A 22,690-nucleotide genomic window follows, 5' to 3' on the forward strand; every position below is an offset into this window, starting at 1 on the left:
TAGTATGCTTGCATGTGCAACCGTCCTGATTGTGTATCTTTGTTGCTTAAATATGGTGCTAATCCCCAAATACGCCGCCAAGAGACAGGTAATTTTATTTCTTTTAGTCTTTTCACATTCTCATTTTCTTTCCTATTGCATTTACTCCTATCTTTCATATTGCATTTACTCTATCCTATTCGGAACTGAAACAGCTTGTGTAATTTCTTTCAATTTGTGGCCTTAAGAAACTATTAATAATAATAATGATATAAATCTATTACCCACAAAAACCAAAAATAACAATGCGGAGTACAACAAATTTAAGAGAAAGGAAAGCAAAAAACAACATAAAAATAACTTTAAGTATTATAAGTAAGAAAATTAATTAGCCAACTTCAGGAAGGAAAAAATGCAAAATAGGGTTATAAACAGAAACAGAATTCACGGTTATGACACATAAAGCATCAGTAAGTAATTTATTTGAGATGATATATCAGCAAGATCAAACCTATGCACTAATTTACTATTACGATACCATCGCGGTAAATGAAACAAAAATTTATAATATCTGAAGTATTACGCCCTTTCGTAATACTTCGCCCTTAGTATAATGCCCTTTCGATTAAATCTACCTTTATTTGGCCATCCCATACGCTTCCCTTAGATTCTTAACTGCTCTATTTATTGAACAGGTAGAAGAAAAGGAACAAGATAAGATAAGATAAGGATTTATTCCAAAAACAACACAACACAAAAAAACAAATGACCTTCCATAAGCTAACGCTTGTTCGGAATTATTAACCATCTTAAATTAACACTTATAATAACATACTAAATAGAAATAAGAGAAAAAAAAGAAAAAGAAGAAAGAAAGAAAAAGAAAAAAAGAAGAAAAAATGAAAATATTACACTCACTCGGCTCCTGGTCGCAATAACCAAAAATCAATACTTTGCATACTCCAAAACTTCCCGCCGCCATCCCATAAATAATAAATAAACAAAAAAAAAAATAAATACAATAAAAATAAAAACAAATAAATACAATAAAAATAAGAACAAAAAAAAAAAAAATTCCAGTCAATTAACTTAATAGAGCAAGGAAGAGAAGCATTATTAAGATATAAAGTGGCCACACGGTATCGACTGTTAAAACTAATAAACTTACCTTTAGCAGGGTTAAGTGACAGATCAACGGAACTATGATGGGACTTAAGTATGGAAAACTTTTTAATGAGGCTCCTACTGCTACGGTTTAACAAAAGAACGTCACCAGCATATGTGATATATGATAAACCGATTTCACCATACTAGCAAAGATCGTAGGCACTGAGCTAATACGTATTTGAATATACTGGGTGACTGAGCAGTTTTATGACGAAACCTTTAAAAGCGGAAATGGGGTTTGAAAGCTCGCCATTCTAAAATACCTGAACGTTAGCATCAGAACACTGCACTAGTATCAGAACACTTAGCATCAGAACGTTAGCATTATTTACAGAAAGTAAAGCAAGGCGATGTAGGGCAGTAGAATGAATAACATTATCTATTGCTTCAGAAATATCCACTGTTAGTCAGTAAAGCGGATCTTTGATTTTAACCTTATCTTTCGTAAGGCGAATGGGAATATGGAGAGTCTGAGGGCCATTTTTCAAAACCTAATTCCATCTGTCTTCTACATTGTCAATTTGTAAACTCTCCACTTTTATTTATCTGTTCCTCAAAAGTCCCTCGAAAATTCTCATCCTAGAATCTGCCAACCTCGTGACTTACTGTAAGGTAGCTATCCTTCCTAAGTTTCGGTTTTAGATTAACATTTGACACTACTAGAGGTTGATTTTTACTTCTAGTATTAATGACGCCACTCCTGTATACCCTAGTGTCTTGAATTGATCCCGCATGGTCGTGTACTTACCATAGTATCAGCGTTGCACTGATAGCTGCAATCTAGTAAAGTAATGAACCTCGGCCCATAGTAACCAAAAATTAAAAAATGTGTTTAAAAAAGATTTGCTAGTGAAAAAATTACCATTTTTAGCTGATTCAGGAACGGTAGCTATATTTCGATTTTTCTTAATAGTAATTAATAAGGTTGAATGTATCACCATCATGTGAGTACTATGTTATCACACGGGTCTTTTTACGACCAAATTCTCAATCACAGGAACAAAATTCAGACCCACTCTGAAATCCGTATTTATAGCTTTGGCATAGGTTACTTCTTTGATCAGTTTAAGAGTATACCTTAATGTCGCTGCAACCATGATTATATATCAGAAACAGAGAAAACACCTTTGGTTTTTTCTTAGTTGCATATAGCAAAGAACGAACCCCTTGAAATCAGGCAGCAGAGCCACTTAAATATTACCTAATACTCAATACGACATCATTTTGTATACGGAGGTTCAGTTTTTTTTTTCAAAAATGCATATATTTTTTAGATACAGCTATTTTCTTTCAAATGAGCCCTTAAACAGCTTTCCACGATGTTCCAGTGTCCTGCTAGCGGTGAAGAAAAGAAAAAGAAACAAAGATTACACATCAGTGCTACGCATGCAAAAAAGTGACTTTTGTGTTGTTAAGATGTCACTACTGACAAGTGCTAGCTCCAAATCTAGGTACCGAGTCTGGATATGCTCAATATGAAGTAGAAACACTTCCAAGGAAATAAATTAAGTTTTTAGTTTTTTCTTTCTTATTTTTAGCAAGATTTATTACATCAATTATTGAAACTTGTATTGGAAACTTCTGGGATATCTCTATGGCGCAACATAGGTAAAACAGTACTTAAAGCCGCTACTTGATCCCTTTTTTTCTGTCTTTTTGAGACGCAGGTTCTTTCGTATCTTGTTACATATAACTAAATATACTGTTTGGCTATTATTGCTTTTTCAAAACCAATGCGACGGTTGTAACTTTGGCTGAATCATTCGATCGATTTTTTTTAAGCTTTAATTTTGAGTTTTAATAGATTAGAGAATAATATTCTATCAAAAGAGTGAAACCTAGAATATATTTTTATTAACACGAATCTGTAGTCAGTTAACACAGACATTGCAAAATTAAAATAAAGCACAACTATAAAACAGTTGTCAAAGTATGCGAAAAAAATCGAAGCAATAACGGAACAGATATCCAACACAAGTCATTCGTAAATATAAAAGCACGGCAAAATTAAATATTGAAATGCTCTATCGTATCTTGCTTTTGAGAGCGTAAAACGCTGTTACATGCTACTGATTATACTCTGGCTATGATTGCTTTTGCAAAACCGAAACGAAGGTTTTGACTTTGAAAGAATCATTCAATCCATTTTTTTAAGTTTTGATTATGAGTTTTAATAAATAAGAATATATTTTTATTAACACGAACAGGTTTTAGCTAACACAGACATGTCAATAGAGCACAGCTATAAAACAATTGTCAAAGTACGCGATAAAATGGGAACAGTAGCGGAACAGGTATCAAATGCAAATCTTTCGTCGATATGTAAACACGGCAAAGTTAAATGTTGAAATGGTTTATAAAGAGACATCTGTCTGTTTCTCAGCTGCATAATCAGTGACCTTCCATTTAAAAACCCCTGTCATACTAAATCTGATGTCTTGAGTAATTTCTGTTGTTTCTATGAAGGGATTGAGAATCAGTAAATGGAATCTGGAATCAAGAAGCTTTAGCCCAAATTTTATAGTCTTTAAATTTTAGCCGAAAGTCGATGACATCTCATCTCTGAGAACTCAGAAACGGTCCACTTGAAGAGGCAAGCATTTTATAATATACAAAATTCATGAAAATAAATAACGGTGTACGTCAAATTCATCCACCAAATATTTTTTGCTAATTATATCTATCCATTAGCAAAAAAACTGAAGATAGATATCTATGATAAACCAAATTAAAACAAATCCTTTTTATAGGCTATATGCCACTTCACGAAGCTGCTTATAGAGGGTACACTGAATGCTGTAAAAGGCTCTTGGAATTCAAAGCTGCACATCTACCCCGGACTCGATCTGATGAAGTCCCTTCAGATTTGGCTAGAAAGTCAGGTCATTATTCTTGTGCAAGATTCTTAGGTGGGTACTTCTGTAATATTACCTCAGCTATAAAATTTTTCTTTAGAGTGTGAATGTCACAGTGATAAAGGTCAAACGCTTATAAAATACGGGTTATGATTTAGAAAGCTTTAAGACTGTTGGCACCCCTGCTTTGGAGAAGTTATTGTTGTTGTGGGGCCAGACGCGACCGCCTCACTCAGCATTCGCTGGTGTTTTATGGGAATTCATTTAACTGACGAATCCTCTTTCCCTTCTGCTGAAGAGGAGTAGATATAATTGTCCATTCACACGGGAGTGATGTTTGGTCTGTCTTTGATATGGGTTGAAACAAGCATCGTGATATCTCTGTTCAATCCAAAGTAGCACAGTATAAGTATATGCCAGTAGTGAAATCTTTTTCCAAGCATGACACACATTTCTTAGCGCGTAATTAGACTTTGAGCATATACGTCAGAGCCATAGATAGACTCTGAGCATGTACGTCACAGCCATAGTTTCAGTTACTACTTGGTTTTCTATCGAAAACATTTGCCATTCCGTGTTCGCGAAGGCGGGGTCATGAAGCTTGTGTGGATTTAGATCTGTGTCAAAAATTTCCAATGGAGGGTATAGGACTTTTCGCTACTGTATATTAACTTTAGTATAGGACATTCCGGCCGTATTTGTTTGTCATGGTGGAGTATTAACTGTGCACAGTGGGTGAAAACTGAAGCAATACTTTGTGTGAAATTTTGCTTTCAGACTGAGAAATCTGCTTTGAAGGCCTATGAACTCTTAAACCAGCTTTTGAAGATAAATGTCTGACCTGGTCGTTTTATATGATTTGATAGATTAAATGATGGCTGCGAGTCAGTCGAAGACAAGCAATGATCTGACCGGTCATGCACATCAGAAACCAACAAAAATATTGTGAAAGTATGTAATTTAGTAATCTCGGATCGTAAACTTAGAATTAGGGAAATGGCCGGAGATCCGAACTTAAGTTATGTGGTTCAATAAATTATAACAATATAAATTACAATAACATTCAGTCACCTTATAATTTATTGATGTTGCAAAAAAATAGATTCTATTGTTTTTTCAGAGTTGTATGTACCCCCAATGCCATCTGTATCAAAAAGTGACTGGTATCACGGCGGAATAAAAAGGAGTCAAGCGCAAGATATCCTAAAGTGTTATGCTGAGATGTATTGCCTATCAACAGCAAATTCTAACTTGTCTCTTGATACATCATTTGAAGACAACTTAGATAATATTAACGTTGATAAAGCTGATGACAAAAACAAGCTAGTGGAATTGGAAAGCAAATGTCAAAACCTTGATATCAATTTAAACGCGAGTTCTACATCGTTGGGTGGCCATAGTCCAAGAAGTTCATCTATTTCAAGTGATGGCTGCTTTTTAATTAGAAAGTCAAATCGATCTGTGATGACATTTGTTCTAAGCGTTTTGTTTGGAGCTAAAGTGTTCCATTTTGGAATTAAGCGAAGAGTAAGTCAGTTTATTTTTGTCTTTCAGAGGAATTTCAAGTTTTTTTGCTGTACTGTTTTCATACAAAATGAATAAAAATAATCAGCTTTTTTCTCCTACTACGGTACTGTTCATCGATAATTTTACATTCACAAGTCTCCAAATCAGTTTTTATGTGTGGGGTCTTTCTTTTTGTCTATTTTTTGTCCGTTTATATTTGTCTTTTTGCAATTTTGTAGTCGTGCGTTTTCTGTTATCACCCCAGTAATAATAAAAATAAAAATGGGTAATATAATCGAGGACTGGAGTATAAAAGGATCAAAAGAATTGAGTATATGATCAGGACTGAGACTCTTCAATTCTACGGCATATACAAGTGATCTATGGTGTGTGTCTTATTTTTATCTTCTAGGAAGAGGGGGGGGGGGTTAGATTTAAGTTTTGAAACAAATTATCTCCAGGGCTTTGCGTTCTGTTGAGTTTTTGTTTTCTTTTACATTATTTATACTAAGATTTCAACCAAATCCATCTGTGCAAAGGCTTCTTAGTGCTTGTTGACATATAATTAAGCTTCAAAGTGCTTTTAAAATTATTGCCACCAGGAAGATCTATCTGTCTGAATGACATTTTTTAGGAATTTTTAATTTCGATTTATGATTTAAAGAGTTTGATATGATTTACGCGCATTAGAAAACAGTAGACATAAAGGAACAGTGAGAACCTGTTTTAGCCGAACTTACATACTTTAGAACAACTTGTAGCCTTACAATCATTTGGATTTTTTTATGAAAAACTTTTTCTGTTCTTAGTGGGGCATGATGGAAGATTATCGTTGGATTTCGTTAAAATCACACTGAATAATCTGATCTCCTACATTTTTAACAAATCACGTCGCATCTCAAAACATGGAAATTGTATAAATATTTTGTTCATCATAGTGTGGGTGGTAGCGGACACCTAATAAAGATCGAACCTCGCTCCATTATGACCAAACATTAAAAAAAAAAATGTTTCAAAATAAATTTTAAATGTAAAATAATTTTATGTGACACTTTTTCAGAAAAAGTAACTATTATGTTAAAACTGGCGTAAACAAATTAATGGGAATTTGAAAAGAGCTTGAATGCCCTCGAACACGGTAGGGGAACTTAATTGGAAGTATTTCCTTGGGATTCATATGTTGGAAAACCCTTCGCTGGAATTTTTGCGCGCTGCATCTTTAAAAACTGAAGAAGGTCCCGTTTTAGCTTGGTTAGTTCTTAGTCTTTTTGATGTTTTTTTCTGTCAGGACTAACTAGCGACTTGGAATTCGAAGAGAGATAGTTAAGGGTTTATTTTAAGACTGATGGTTTCTCCTATCTACTTGCTATGCTGTCGTTCTGATTGCTACTAAGTAAAACGCAATTTTTCACTAAATCTGTAATTGTTGGTCTCATTTTTGTATTGTGTCTAAGGAGATCATGCTAGATAATGTCTATATGACTTTATGCTGGTTAGCCTCATCATATAATGGTAAAATGTCTATGTATAATAATTTTAGTGACAGTTGTAAAGATGATAGCTTCCAAAATCATTATGGCCGTCGTCTGCTCTTTACTAGGTTCAAGTTAAAAAGCCGAAGGTTTTTTCCTGTCTGTCATGTTTAAATCATGGCTGCAACAATAGCTGCAACCTAGTAAAAACGACAATTAGCCATGGTGATTGGAAGTTTGAAAACGGATTTATATATATTTAAAAACACTGTCAAGTGACAAAATTTGCCATTTAGAGCTGATAACCATTCTTGTAACCATTATTTAGATTTACGCTAATAGTAAAAGTTTATTTAAATTTTTTCGCAATTGTGGAAAAGAGCTTGAAGCAGCTCAAAAATGGTGGCAGATCAAAATGAAAATTTTGCCATTAGAATCATATTAAAAAACCATGTCTTAGCTTGGTTAGGTCTTGGTCTCTCATTTTTTTTTCCGTCAGGGCTTGCTGGCGACTTGGAAATCGTAGAGAGATCATTAAGGGCCCATTTGAAGGAAAATGATTTCTCCTATCTACTTGCTATACTGTCGTTTTGATTGCTACTAAGTAAATAAAAAGTATGCCAGTAGAATCATCATGATCGGAAACCCTTGCCCAGAGGTTTTTGACCCCCATTTTAAAGACATGAGAAAATTATATTTTATCCTGTATATCAGATATGTGTCTCTTTTTTCTCCGGTGCTAGTGGGGCATTGAAACGTCATAGAGTCTAGACCCCGGCGCCGCGCCGGCGGATCGACCGAACGCCGCCGACGAGTGGCCCGGTCGAACGCCGCCGAAGTGTCGTAACGCCACCGGCGCGCCGCAGGCGCGCCGCCGACAAAGGCGGCGGCGTTCAGTCGACTTTAAATTAATTTTGCAGTAATTCTTTATTGCATCAACCGCAAAATGGGAGCGGTTCCTTCTTGTGTGGTTTAGTATTTCGATTTTCCAGATCAAAAATCAACCAGGGCTTGCACTATACCCAAATTTTCGGGTATTTCCCTGAAAATATATGCGTGACCCCGAAATAAATTTGGTTCCCCGAATCCCTGAAAATCACGCAATCACGGTGCCACCCCTAGCGATTTATCACCAGTGACTTCCCTGCCAAATATTACTTTGCATACCAAAACTCTTCACTACTCTCTTGTTCATTAGTTTTCGTCTCTTTTGTTACTTTGCATAAAAACCAGACAGATGCAATATGCAATTGCAAATATTGCAATAGACACAGTTCTTCATATGTTGAAAAAAAAAACAAATCATTTAGAATCATTTTGTTTAAATAATTTCGAACGTAGTTTCCCAATTGTTATTTCTAACATCGTTCTTAGTCAAAAATATTATTTCCAAATTTAATAGAATTATACAAAGAATTCACTACTATACAGCTTCAGCCTTCAGTTGAATTTTGAAATTGACAGCCGACAGATTGTTTCTACAGCTGAAATGCAAGTTTGCAGATTTTTTATTTTTATATTTTTTTTTTTTTTTTTTTTTTTTTTTTATAGATGAGATTTTCTTAATGTTTAATACTCAATTGTTGAACGCCTCAATGTTTAATACTCAATTGTTCGGAAGCTACCCCAAAAATATAACTCATAAATAAATTGTAAATTATTGCCTATAGGGGGGAGGGGGATAGGGGGCTATCATTTTTAAGTGATAATACCTTATTTTTTTTATTGAAAGCAGGGATGCCAAAAGGATAAATATTTTTTTCATTTAAAGTGGAGACAGAAGAAAATGATATCAAATTCCTTGGGAAACCATTGAAATATTTTGATAGGCCCAGGGCCCCCCATTAAGACTTGTTCATTGTCTTGGATATTTTGTGATTTCTCATAGGCTATTGGTCTAATTTGGCTTTTACATGTGCACTCTTTTAGTTAGATTCTCTGGATATTATTGAAAGCCACTGCGAATCTTTGACTAAGTTTTACAATAGTTTCAGGTATATCTGAATAATTTTCAAATTTTTGTTGTTGTCTATTTACCCCTCTACTCACACACTCAATTTTTTTCCAGGAACACTAAGCTTTTTAATGTTATTTCGCGTGTTTGTTTGAACCGTATAATGACCTATTTAATTGTTAAGTAACTTATTTTTCTAATGAAAGCTGAGACGGTACCCTATCAAGGTGGTATCCAGAGGGGGGGGGGGGGTATGGGGGTATTACATTTAAATGATAATATCTCGAAATTTTTTTTAATGAAAGCAGGGATCCCAAAAAGTTTTTTTTTAAATTTAAAGCAGAGACGGCATTTTATCAAGGTGGTATACAGAGGGGGGGTGGGTAGTGATCTATCATATTCAAATTATAATACCTCGATTTTTTTTAAAGCAGGGGTGACAATAAGTTTATTATTTTTTTATTTAAAGCAAAGACGGTATCCTATCAAGATAGTATCCATAGGGAGTTATTATATTTAAGTGATAGTACCTTGATTTTTTTTAATTGAAAGCAGGGTTGCCAAAAAGTTGAAAAGTTGACAAAAATTAACAAGATTTTTGTGAGTTATACTTGATGCAGCACTTGCGTGGTTTTATCGTCCAAAGGGAAAGGGACATATGCGTCCAACCCGTTTTTTTTTCTTATTGATGAAACGGGTTTAATTTGAAAACATTCATTCATAAGTACCAGGCAGATTCACACTAAAACAAATGGGTGTGACGAAAGCGATATCAACATCCCCACCTAACGTTGCGCTCGAGTGACAATGGCGCCCTTTTTTCAGAGCCCAAGTTACATTAAAAGGCCAGGTCATAATAAAAGCTTTCAATTTGGGAGGTTCAAGGAGGAGTCTTTGACAGTCTTATGACCTCAGTGTAATGATGTTGCAGTGTTCTTACGTATCAAGATGTTTAAAAAATTCGATCACCCTACAAATATTACCGAAAATCTGCACAAATACTAGAAATGTAACATTTGGAATATTATAACACTTTTTTTCAAAGCTTTGAAGAAAAGCAAAACAGGGCTAAATACCGTAACTACGGTTGAAAGCTATTTTAAAAAGAAACTCTTTGGAGATTTCCATGGAAATGACCATAGCAGAAACTTTGAGCCTGGGTGGGAATCTAAGAGGAGTCTTTGTGTGTTTTGACCACAGGTGACTAATTGTTGCGACTTCCTTAAATTTGGTAATTTTTGTGAGCATTTGGAAATCAAAGCTTAAACTTAATAATTGATACTAAGTGTTCCTAAAATTTTGCTTGGATTAAAAGTGACGAACTAGGACGAAAATCTCAACATCTTCCTGGACCTACTTCAGTCTGCATATTATTTCATTTAATTACTCGTACATCTAAAACGGATGAGCTTTTCATTTTTTATCAGAAAATAGCTGGCATTTAATTTTTATTCATATTGATTAAACTATTAAGGGTTTTTTGTTTCATTGTAATTGAAGTGTTCTCATGTGAAGTGTTCATCATGTATTTTTCAATTTGATGTGTTTACTCCTTTTAATGCAGTTTATAATTTGACTGATATTAGTTGTTTATCAATTTATAATTTGGAATGAATCCCCAAAAGAAAAAAACGAATAAAATCCAAAAGAGCAGCCAAAAGCAATAAAAAAGCAACAGTTCAGCCTACATGACATTTATTCTATAAAGAAGCCAACAAACTTTAAAATACATTTTTTTTAAATTGTAATTAAAAACCAGTTTTTAATACCAGAAGTCTTTTTAAGAATCCAAAAGAGCAAAAAAAACAAACAAAAAAACAATCAATATCAAAGTCGCCCATTTCTACTGTTTTAAAGGTGACAAAACAGATATAGGCAAAGGGCATTATGAAAAGGGCATTATGGGCCTTCGTTTGTCATTCTAGGTATGAAATTCACTCGCGGAAAAATGAAGACCGGAGGAATAGTCGCTCCAGACGCACTGGCGAAACATACAGCAGTCACGTTTTGACCTCTTTCTGCAGACACAGTCCGACCAACCTGTTTTTGTCTAGTTGGTGCTAGGACTTTCGGTGGTGGAAGCACGGTGACTATACCTGTCTCGTCAACGTTCCAGATGCTATCAGCCGTCAGTTTGGCTCCAAACCTTCCATAGACATCAAGTAGCTTGTCAAAAAACGTCTGAACGACAGTTTTGTTGAAGCCAGAGGCTCTCGCCTGACTTGTGGCTTCTGGCTTCCTCACCGAGATGTCTGAATTCTGCTTCAGAAACGCAAGAAGCCAGTCCTTTCACGCTGCTTCATTGAAACACCAGTTTTCTGGTACAGAAATGTTTTTCGCACGGGCATAAGAGTAAGCAAATTTTCGTGCTTCAGTTGTTGTCAGTCCATGGTTCATTCTCGAACAAGTGCGAAAGTAGTCGGCTAGTTTTCGCTCGTGTTCGCTTTCAAAAACTTGCCTGTTATGTTTTGGTCTCGTCGGGAAGTTTATCTGTAGTGCCCCAGGCTCTTCGTTGACACATTTATCCGCTTCTCTTGTCTGCGGCCTCGAGCGCCTGACATAGTTCAGTAGCGTGGACTTCTTTATGCCGAAGTTTTCTGCAATTTGTCTCAATGATCCTTCCTTTTTCAGATAAGCCCCAACTGCTTTCTTCATGTTTTCTAGGTTAACAGGAGGGTCTTGTCGCTTCATTTTGTATGATCGAGGCATTCTGAAAGAAATAGTCTGGGACCCACCCGAAGGAATGTGCTCTATTTCAGTTTGTGAGTGGTCAGTGAAATGACCAAGATTTTTCTGTACCAAAGGACAGAGCATGACCTGCTGATCCCAGGAAGACCCGCTATACCGGTGTCAGACGCAGGCATCAGCAGCTAGAGCAGTTCAAAGTTGCCTTTTCGCTTCTTTTTTTCTCGGCTAGCAACGCCATCCTGAGAGTACAAGATACATGCCCTAAGTAGGTAACGCTATTGTCGAGGGAAAGTATCTGGATAGAATGATCCCACAAAAGCCAACAAGCTAATTTCAGTATCTCATACAAAGTCATACATCCAGCATATATCAGTATTTGCCAGCGTGTTTCAGGCTTCATCAGTGATTTATCAAGTGTAGTGTATCTAGCAAGCGTAGCCTAGTATTAGTAGGCTATAGCATAGTAGTAAGCTATAGCATAGTAGCCTAGTATTTCAGGGGTTGACAACCTTTTGCATCAGCTTCCTGTTCAGTTCCGAGCACAGTTTATAGAATTAGCAGTATGATCATACCCTATCTCGCCCATTATAAAATTAGTGACTTACAAATAAAGTAAACATACTACTTGATGCCCTTTTTATGCTCTTAACCAATATAATAATCATTTTTGTCAAAATGAATTTCCTCCCCCCCTAGGCTATATATATACCAATTCAGGGTATATATTTGCACATTAGAGGGAGGGGGGTAAGTTTTAAACATACCTCTCATTTGTATCAGAAATAAACTTTACCCCCACTGCCCTAATGTGCAAATATATACCCTGAATTGGTATTAATAGGAGTGGGGGTAAAATTCATTTCTGAAAAAGAGGGGTAGAATATAGAAAATAGAGGGGTATTGTCTGGGTGACAACTATCATGGTGAGAAAGTATAAATTCAGGAATCTAAAAGTTTCAGTTGTATTGACATGCTTCAGGATTTAGTTGTAATAGCACTATTTCTTACATTTAGAAACAGTAGGCTAACAAAGGGGGAATAATTGATAATTTTTTTTTTAACCTTGTTTCCATCAGGGGCATAGCTCCAGTATTTGATAAAATTCTACTTAAGCTAGTTTTGGCTATCTTGGATAGGGGATAAGTTAGGAATATGAAACTTTCAGGGATGGGTCTACAGGCTAAAGTATGTCCTGGGAAGGTATTCTGAAGTACCCACCTCCACTCCTCCCTCTAGAGGGTCCTGGCCTTTGATTTTTAGTGAAACCTTGCAAAATAAATCTTCTGCTTGAATGAATTAAAACAACAAAATTTTCAGCTTCACAACTTTGCTCAATCCCAAGTATTAAGGTTCTAAAGATATGCAAATACATTTCATATATTAAAAAAAAAAAACCATTAATATGGCTCAAAATTCTACTCAAATAACAGGAATTATATTTTCAGAACTAAAGCCAGAGAATAAGAAACCAGTAACTGAAAATTAAGGTAAAGAGTTGTTTTGTCAAATTTCAATAGGTTCTACCTGTCATGTAGGCAAATTTCAGGACCCTTTAGTGGGAGAAAGAGTGGAGGTAGGTACTTCAAAATACCATCCCAGGACATAACTTAGCCTGTAGATCCATCTGTCTTTTTTGCAAAATTCTACTTTAGATACTTTTGGCTATCTTGGATAGGGGTTAGGTTAGGAAAATGAAACTTTCAGGGATGGGTCTACAGGCTCAAATGTGTTCTGGGATGGTATTTTGAAGTACCTACCTCCACTCCTCCCTCTAGAGGGCCCTGACATTTGATGACTTTTAATTCTCTGTGTGTTATGAAAGTGAAACGTAAGTATATCGGATCAACCTATTTTGCACCCCCCTAAAAAATCCTGGATTCGCCCCTGAAACCATCACACCTATTCCACCAGGTCTTAGAAGAAAAAAAATTCCTTATTTTCACAAATTTCATCAACCCCCGCCCCCTTCTTTATAAAATCCTACATAGGCCAGTTGAGTCCACTGTATGTAAATAATAGATTAAGTCATAATTTGTATATAAATTAAGTCATACCTGTGAGATGGGACACTTGCAAACCACTTGGCTGGTTTTCCAACAAACATGAGACTGTCGCATCCGCCAGACCCTTCTCTTTTAATTCTTAACATCAAAAACAGTTTTGGCCAAAAAGAGAAAGAAATACTTGAGAAAAACCACGTGATATCCAAACTAGGCGTACAGTAGTGTTAGCTATTTTGGCGGTTGATTAATTACCGGCATTTTGAACATCATTTTTTGTACTTTCATTAGGGAGTTCCAGATATTTCTGGCTATCTCAAAAATTGATAATTGGCTTCAACTGTCAGCTTGAAAGACAGCAGCGGTTGCCACAAGCACAGAGGTGCGAACGCTAGAGCACAAACATTGCTGGGAAGGAATTCAAAGCTGTCCAACTGGACCTCCATCTTGGCGAGTTCAAAGACAAAAAGTCAGCTCTTTGAGGTTCTCTTTGAGATTTGTGATGGGTCTGTGGATCTCGTCAAGCAAGGTGTGACACTGTATCTCTCAGGAGGCTTTTCAGATCGGATGAAAGTTGCGAAATTGCCAGCAAATGTGAGTGCAGAAGATTACAAAGAGCGTCTCAGCTCAAACCATGAAGAAGCGGACACAAGGATAATTTTACATGTCCTTGATGCTCTAGGGAGAAACTTCAAGGAGATTGCTGTGCTAGCAAATGACACTGACATAGTTGTTGGACTTCTGTATCACTGCTGTCAGCTATTTGAAAAGAAGGAGCTGGTTGGTCTTGCCATATATGTGAATTTTCAGAAGTATTCTGTGCCAATTCACCAGCTTTGTGAAGTCCTGCCGAACAGTTTGCTCAGTTGCCTGCCAGTGGTCCACTGTGTGACTGGGTGTGATACCGTCAGCTATTTTTATGGCAAGGGCAAAAAGTTAGCTATGAAAGCAGTTGAAAGATGGAACCTCTATGAGGATATCCGGAACGTGATTGTGAGGCTAAGGTGCGACGATGCCCATGCTGTCTCGGAAGAATTTACATCTGCCTGCCGAAAGGTAGTCGTAGCAATGTACGGCAAAGACCCTGGTGACTTCAGGTCTTTGAACGATTTGCGCATTCCCCTGTACCCGAGAAAACGGGAACTGAAATACTTGCCTCCGACGGATGACGCTTTTTCTTTTCACGCTATGCGTTCTTTGCTACAGGTCAAATTCCTGTTGGAAGCGAACTTGCCAAGGCCTTCGCCAGTTGACCCTACTCGATTCGGCTGGACTTTTTCGAAAGACAAAATCTGTCCAGTTCCAATGGGAGGAGATCCTTTCCCACAAGGTACCAGTCCTGAATACTGCCTTTGTTGAACGTGCTTTAGAGCCTGCCCGTGTGTTGACAAGAACAGAGACTGTGATTTGTTGTGTCAGTGTGCAGAAAAATGTAACGAATCGGCAGATGAGTCCTCGGAAGACGAGTTTTGAAATTTGGACGATTCGTTCTTATATGTAATAGCCATTTGATCTTTTAGTTGTTTCATTTTGAGTTAAAAGCTTCTTAGCTGTTCAGTGTCTCCTCTTCTCTGCTGCGAGGTGAATTTGAAACGTTTCCTGTATTAGGTTTCTAGAATCGATGCATTTCTGGCTTTACTTTGACACTTACACATTTTATCCATCGCTAAAAGCTGAAGAAACCTAAAACTTTGATCTTACAACAACACGCCAACATTTCTCAACAATATAGCGGTCGTTTCCGTAATCAGCATGGTCAGTTACGTTGGGTCCAACCTCCGTTTCGCGGTCATCTCGCTGACCACACCTGTGTCAGTTTTCAGAGGCTGGGTCCTAGACTAAAACTGTTTTTAGTAATGAAACAATGTAATAAAACTGACAACAACTGTTTTAGTGTTTTAATTTGCTTTGTTTTTACGAGGTGAACAAAATTCTTGGGAAGAAGATGAAATCATATAATTATTTGAGGAGTCATTTGATAGTGTCCATCCCGTTGATTTTAAACTTCATAATTTTTGCGTCATAGAAGATAAAATCATACGTACAATTATATAGTATTATATAAATTTTATTTGTACGGTTCATTTCAAAGGACGCAACCAATTTAAAGTTATTAAGTCATAGAAATATAAAGCGTATGCACGCACTCAATGGCTTGTGATTACTATGAATAGTTAGACTGACTATGACTGACTAGAATTACTATGATTACTTAGAATTATTATGATTGCTTCCATAATTTTCATTTAACATAATTTTTTGATATTTGGGAAATTTTGTATCTTTAAGTTGACTATTGTAATATTTACAATAAAGACAGTATCCAGGGGGGTTAGGGGGTTTGAACCCCTCCCCCCCAAATGTTTGTCCGACTCATAAAAAAATGTAACAAAAATGAATATAAACTTATTTTTGATGTGGTTGTTAAAAGTTCTTTGCAAGGCACCCCCCCCCCCGAAAAAATTCTTTTGCACCAGTTCCCCTCCAATCCATTGTTTGCTATCACTCACCCTTACTGCCCAACTTATTTTCTTCTTCCGCTTTAATTGCAGCAAGACTGGGGTATTCTGCCTCATCCAGCATTTGAAATTTAGGTGTTATATGAGAATTTAATAATAAAATGCATATTAACAGGTACACGATGTGAAAAAAGAGTAAAAGTTGTAAATACTGACCACAAAAAAGTGTCTGGGGTGGGTTCTTAAATTGTCCGAATCCACCCCACTACTATTGTCGAAAGCAACACCACCCGCGATAAAAAAGTCTGAAACCTCACTGATGCTGTCACTACTATAGGTACCACCAAAAACTAAAATTTAAACATCTTTGCAACTCCCTATTTAAACACTGCCTCTGCCAGAAAAATTCGATGACTAGTAATAACGGCCAAATAAAATCACAAACAAAGAAAGATACAGGACGCCACACCAACCTTTTTTCGGTTTTTCTCAAATATTTCAAAAACGATTGCACGTGTGATAACCAAACTACATACTCAAGTAGGGTACTAGATGGCACGTCTATGGTATTTATTATATATATATATATATATATATATATATATATATATATATATATATATATATATATATATATATATATATATATACATATATATACATATATATATATATATATATATATATATATATATATATATATATATATATATATATATATATATATATATATATATATATATAGTGTGTGTGTGTGTGTGTGTGTGTGTGTGTGTGTGTGTGTGTGTGTGTGTGTGTGTGTGTGTGTGTGTGTGTGTGTGTGTGTGTATATATATATATATATATATATATATATATATATATATATATATATATATATATATATATATATATATATATATATATATATATATATATATATATATATATATATATATATATATATATATATATATATATATACATATATATATATATATATATATATATATATATATATATATATATATATATATATATATATATATATATATATATATATATATATATATATATATATATATATATATATATATATATATATATATATATATATATATATATATATATATATATATATATATATATATATATATATATATATATATATATATATATATATATATAAAGGATGCACACATTACAAGTTATAAATCAAAACTAATCTATAGGAAAATCAGCTATCTGATGTTTAAATATGCCAAAGGAATGACAGCCCTGAGCAGTAACTTGAAATATATTCCATACTTTTTCTTATGGAATCAAAGGGCCAATCTCAGACCGAATGCAAGGTGTGGCGAGACTCTACAGCCCACGTAATTTCTAATATAAAGAGCTTTCAGACACAAAAGTAGAATGCTGAAAAAGAGTTGGAAGTGTTCCATGAAGCCGTGCAAAAGTAATTGTGGTAGAAGACCAGAGATTGCTGTAAAAATAATTGGTTTTGTGTTTTCTTTGTCATGGAAAATGTCATGGTCTTACAAAGCCATCCAAACAATAATCTAGCATTCGAGATAAGTTAGTGATGAAAGTTCAACTAATCAGATGAAGTCTTTCATCTGTATATATATAGGTGTTCTATTTTTATTTCTGTAGAAAGTGGCTTCTTTGTTAGTTTTTTGTTTTCCGGAATGCTCCGCAATAATCCATTGGCTTGATGGTGAATTATTAAATGATTTTGTTATTTTTAGGGTCAGTATTACCATATTGATGATAGTCCTTATCTTTTGTCTTTGGAGCACCTTGTGGCATATTTTTCTCGTTGGTGGGATGGCCTTCCTAATCTTCTATCCACTGCTGTGGCACCGAGTCGACCTGTACCATACGAAGTTGATGTTATATACGCAAGAGGAATGGTAGGTTTATTTTTTTCGTTATCAAAGTGCTAAAAGCCCTTTTGGGATGTATATAGAGCAGCCGGCTTCAGCGAAAAATAAAACTGAAAGGAAAACTAAAATTATTACCGTGAAAAAGATCTAATGTAAACCAAACAAAAATATAAAATTAAATCAAAATAAAAAAGTTTCATACAACTTAAATAGAATCTAGCACAGCATTGCCTGTATATGAAGAATGAAAATCGAAGAATATCATGGTTGCCCGAGTAGGTGCAACCCAGTAAAGAACGAACCTTGGCCTATAGTAATCAAAAATTTAAAAACGCGTTAAAAGAAATGCGATGAGAAAAGTAGCATTTGTAGGTGATTCAGGAATGGTTATCCTTGTCTATTTATCACGGTTGATTTTATTCCCTTCAACGCTTTCTGTTAGGATATAGTGTGTCTATATCCAAAGTCAGTTGATGTTATTATCGCAGTCGTTGCGTGCACTCCTTGTATGCAGGGTTGCCATATGTAGCACGAAAGTGTTATTTTAGCACTGTTTCATCATTTGTAGCGCTGTAGTATGTGCCCCTGGTTGCTAAAATAGCACGGCAGTGCCATTTTGCATTATTGCAGTAAAATTTTTAACTCTAGCACCGAAAATCGCTGTGTAGCAAGCAAATTTGGGCTTTTGTAGTACTTTAAGAACTGACCGTGGTGGCAACCCCGCTTGTATGTCCAAATTTTGGTGTAATTCAGTAAAAGAGCTCATGTGTAATTTTTCAGAACGTATGAATCCAAGTTTGACCTATTCAAACATTAAGGAAAAGTTTCGCATAGAAAGGTTTCTGAAATTTTGCTAATAAATCAATTTCAAACCCCCAGGACTCGGGGGCAAACGTTGTAATTTAGACCCTGGGGGCATATCCGTTTTGCAAAAAAAAAAAAAAAAAAAAAAAAAATTTCAATAATAAACCCTCGCACGGAAAACATTTTCCCCAAAAGACACTCCCCATCCAGACACCGCCTGCCGCGTACTGTTTCTGAACCCATCCCTATCTTGTCCCCCATCTGTTGTTTAACTTTCAGGTATGAAAAAACCTTTGTCCCCTTCATTACTGATCAAATAAACCACTGGTTTTTTTTCTTTTTTTTTGTACTGGTGATACTCATGCTGGTGTCCGTTTGGTTCTTCCGTTCCCTCCCCTTTTTATATACTCTCTTTTAAACCTTTTTAACACTATTTTTATCTCAATTTTTTTTTGGTGTTTTTAGAATTTGTGCCTTTTTAACTTTCTTACATTTGACACTTTTTGTTTTTTAGACTAATGAATGGCTTTGCCTTTCTGATATTGTTGTTTTTAGCATTGTTTAACCAGTTTTTAGTTATTGTGCTATTTCTATGTCTTTTTTTATTATATGACCCCGAAATGCGAATTCGGCCCTTCGGGGCTTGTGATAGTAATTTTTTGAAATAAATATCTTATCTTATATATGGTTTTTATGGAAGGTATACTCGTAGAAACTTCAGAGAGGGCTCATTTGATTGGAAATTGAAAGTTCTAGTTCACTTTTTAAGAGTCAAAAGAGATTGGGGGGTAACCAGCCCCCTCCACGCCCTTTTTTTTCCCAAATGCGCCCGATAAAAATTTTGAGATAGCCATTTTGTTAAATATAGTTCAAAGATCATATAACAAAAACTCCGGTGTCGACACAACCCTCCAGGGCCTGGGGGGCAGGCGTTGTAAGTTATGCCCTGGGGGTATATATGGTTCTTATGGAAGGGATGCTCGTATAAACTTCAACGAGGGCTCATTTTATTGGAAATTGAAATTTGTAGTTCACTTTTTAAGAGTCAAAAAGAGATCGGAGGGCAACTATCCCCCCCCCCACCCCTCCACGCCCTTTTTTCCTCAAACCCATCCATTAAGAACTTTGAGATAGCCAATTTTTTAAAAATAGTTCAAAGGTCATATAGCGAAAACTCCGGGGTTGACACAACCCCCTAGGGCCCGAAGGCAGGTGTTGTAAATTATGCCCTGGATAATATATCGTTCTTATGGAAGGAATGCTCGTAAAAACTTCAGAGAAGGCTCATTTGATTGGAAATTGGAAGTTCTAGTTCAGTTTTTGAGAATCAAGAGAGATTGGAGGGCAACTAGTCCCCCCCCCACGCTCCTTTCCCCCAAATGCATCCGATACAAATTTTGAGATAGCCATTTTGTTAAAAATTGTTCAAAAGTCAGATAACAAAACTCAGGTGTCAAAGCGACCCCCTAGGGCCTGGGGGCAGGCGTTGTAAGTTATGCCCTGGGCCATATATGGTTCTTATGAAAAGGATGCTCGTATAAATTTCATAGAGGGTTCAATTGATTGGGAAATGAAAGTTCGAGTTCACTTTTTAAGAGTCAAAAGAGTTCTGAGGGCAATTAGCCCCCCACCACGTCTTTCTTTCCAAACGCATCCGATGAAAATTTTGAGATAGACATTTTGTTAAAAATAGTTCTAAAGTCGGATAAGAAAAACTTTGGTGTCAATACAACCCCCCAGGCCCCGGGAGCAGGAGTTCTAAGTTATGCCCTAAGGGCATGTATTGTTCTTATGCAAGGGTTGCTCGTATAAACTTCATAGAGGGCTCATTTGATCGGATATTGAACCTCCCCCCCCCCCATCCTCTTTTTCCCCTAGCCCATCCGCTGCAAATTTTGAGATAGCTATTTAAAAAAAAAATGTTCAAAAATTAGATAACAAAATACTCCGGTGTCAACCCCCCCACAGGGCTGGTGGTGGGGGGGGGGGTAGGGGTTGTAAGTGTTGTACTGGGGGTGCATATGGTTCTTATGAAAGGGATGTTCGTATAAACTTCAGAGGGAGCTCATTCGATTGGAAATTGAAAGTTCTAGTTTACTTTTTAAGAGTCAAAAGATATCCGAGGGCAACTAACCCCCCCTCCCACACATCTTTTTTTGCCGAAACCCATCCGAAAAAAAATTTGAGATAGCCATTTCGTTAAAAATAGTTAAAAGGTCAGATAAAAAAAACTCCTGTTTCGACCCCCCCCCCCCCAGGGCCGGGGGGGGGGGGGTTGGGGTTGTAATTGTTGCACGGGAGGTGCATATGGTTGTTATGAAAGGGATGCTCGTGTACGCTTAGGTGAGTTCTAATTTTATTGGCAATTGAATGTTCTTGTTCACTTTTTAGGACTAATCGGAGGGCAACTAGCCCCCCTACCCTCCATGTCCTATTCTCCTCAAACCCATCCGATAAGAACTTTGAGAGAGCCATTTTTCAAAATGGTTCAAAGATCATATAACGAAAACTCCAGGGTTGATACAATCCCTCAGGGCCCGGGGTAGGCGTTGTAAGTTATGCCCGGGTGGCATATATAGCTGTTGTGGAAGGGATGCTCGTATAAACTTCAGAGATGGCTCATTCGATTTGAAAATGAAAGTTCTAGTTCAGTTTTTAAGAGTCAAAAGAGATCACAGGGCAACTATCCCCACCACGCCCCTTTTCCCCCAAATGCATTCGATAAAAATTTTGAGATAGCCATTTTGTTGAAAATAGTTCAATGGTCACACAATCCCCCAGGGCCCGGGGCCAGGCGTTGCAAGTTATGCCCTGGGGGGCATATAGGGTTCTTAAGGAAGGGATGCTTGTATTAACTTCAGAGGGGGATCATTTGAATGGAAATTGAAAGTTCTAGTTCAATTTTTAAGAGTCAAAAGAGATCGGAGGGCAAGTAGCCCCACCCCACGCCCTTTTTTCCCCAAACCCATCCGATACAAATTTTGAGATAACCATTTTTTAAAAGCGTTCAAAGGTCAGATAACAAAAACTCCGGTGTCGACACAACTCCCCAGGGCCCGGGGGGGGGGGCAGGCGTTGTAATTTATGTCCTAGGGCCGGGTATGGTTCTTATGAAAGGGATGCTCGTAAAACTTCAGAGAGGGCTCATCTGAATGGAAATTAAAATTTCTAGTTCATTTTCTCAGAGTCAAAAGATATCGGAGGGCAATTAGCCTTTCCTTCTTCCACGCCTTTTTCTTCCCCAAACCCATCCGATAAAAATTTTGAGGTGGCTATTTTGTTAAAAATAGTTGAAAATTCAGGTTAAAAAACCCGGGGTCAACACAACCCCCAAGGGCCCGGAGACAGGTGCCCTTAGTTTTTCCCTGCGGGCATATATGGTTCTTAGAGAAGGGATTCTCGTATAAATGATTGATTGAAAATGGAAAGTTCTAGTTCACTTTTAAAGAGTCAAAAGAGATCAAAGGGCAATTAGTCTCCTCCCCACGTCCGTTTCCCCCAAACGTATCTGATAAAAATTTTGGGATAGCCATTTTGTTAAAAATAGTTCAAAGGTCGGATAAGAAAAACTTTGGTGTCAATACAACCCCCCAGGGCCCGGGAGCAGGAGTTCTAAGTTATGCCCTAAGGGCATGTATTGTTCTTATGCAAGGGTTGCTCGTATAAACTTCATAGAGGGCTCATTTGATCGGATATTGAACCTTCCCCCCCCCCCATCCTCTTATTCCGCAAACCCATCCGGTACAAATTTTGAGATAGCTATTTAAAAAAAAAAGTTCAAAAATTAGACAACAAAATACTCCGGTGTCACCCCCCCCCCCAGGGCTGGTGGTGGGGGGGGGTAGGGGTTGTAAGTGTTGTACTGGGGGTGCATATGGTTCTTATGAAAGGGATGTTCGTATAAACTTCAGAGGGAGCTCATTCGATTGGAAATTGAA

General features: G+C 36.6%; 1 protein-coding gene across 2 annotated transcripts in view; it reads left to right on the forward strand.

Moving 5' to 3' along the window:
* The window catches only part of Shark (SH2 ankyrin repeat kinase), a 130,498-nt gene that overhangs the window by 45,290 nt on the left and 62,518 nt on the right, over nt 1-22,690 (forward strand). For both annotated transcript variants that reach the window (XM_089098685.1, XM_089098686.1), the window contains 4 exons: nt 4-88; nt 3,897-4,055; nt 5,122-5,528; nt 17,811-17,975. In XM_089098685.1, coding sequence (XP_088954811.1) covers nt 4-88; nt 3,897-4,055; nt 5,122-5,528; nt 17,811-17,975 — 816 coding nt within the window. The remainder of the gene's footprint in view (nt 1-3; nt 89-3,896; nt 4,056-5,121; nt 5,529-17,810; nt 17,976-22,690) is intronic.

This window comes from Artemia sp. Qi Xiang Cuo, chromosome 13 (genome assembly GCF_049724085.1).
Source record: "Artemia sp. Qi Xiang Cuo chromosome 13, ASM4972408v1, whole genome shotgun sequence".
Classification (NCBI taxonomy): domain Eukaryota; kingdom Metazoa; phylum Arthropoda; class Branchiopoda; order Anostraca; family Artemiidae; genus Artemia; species Artemia sp. Qi Xiang Cuo.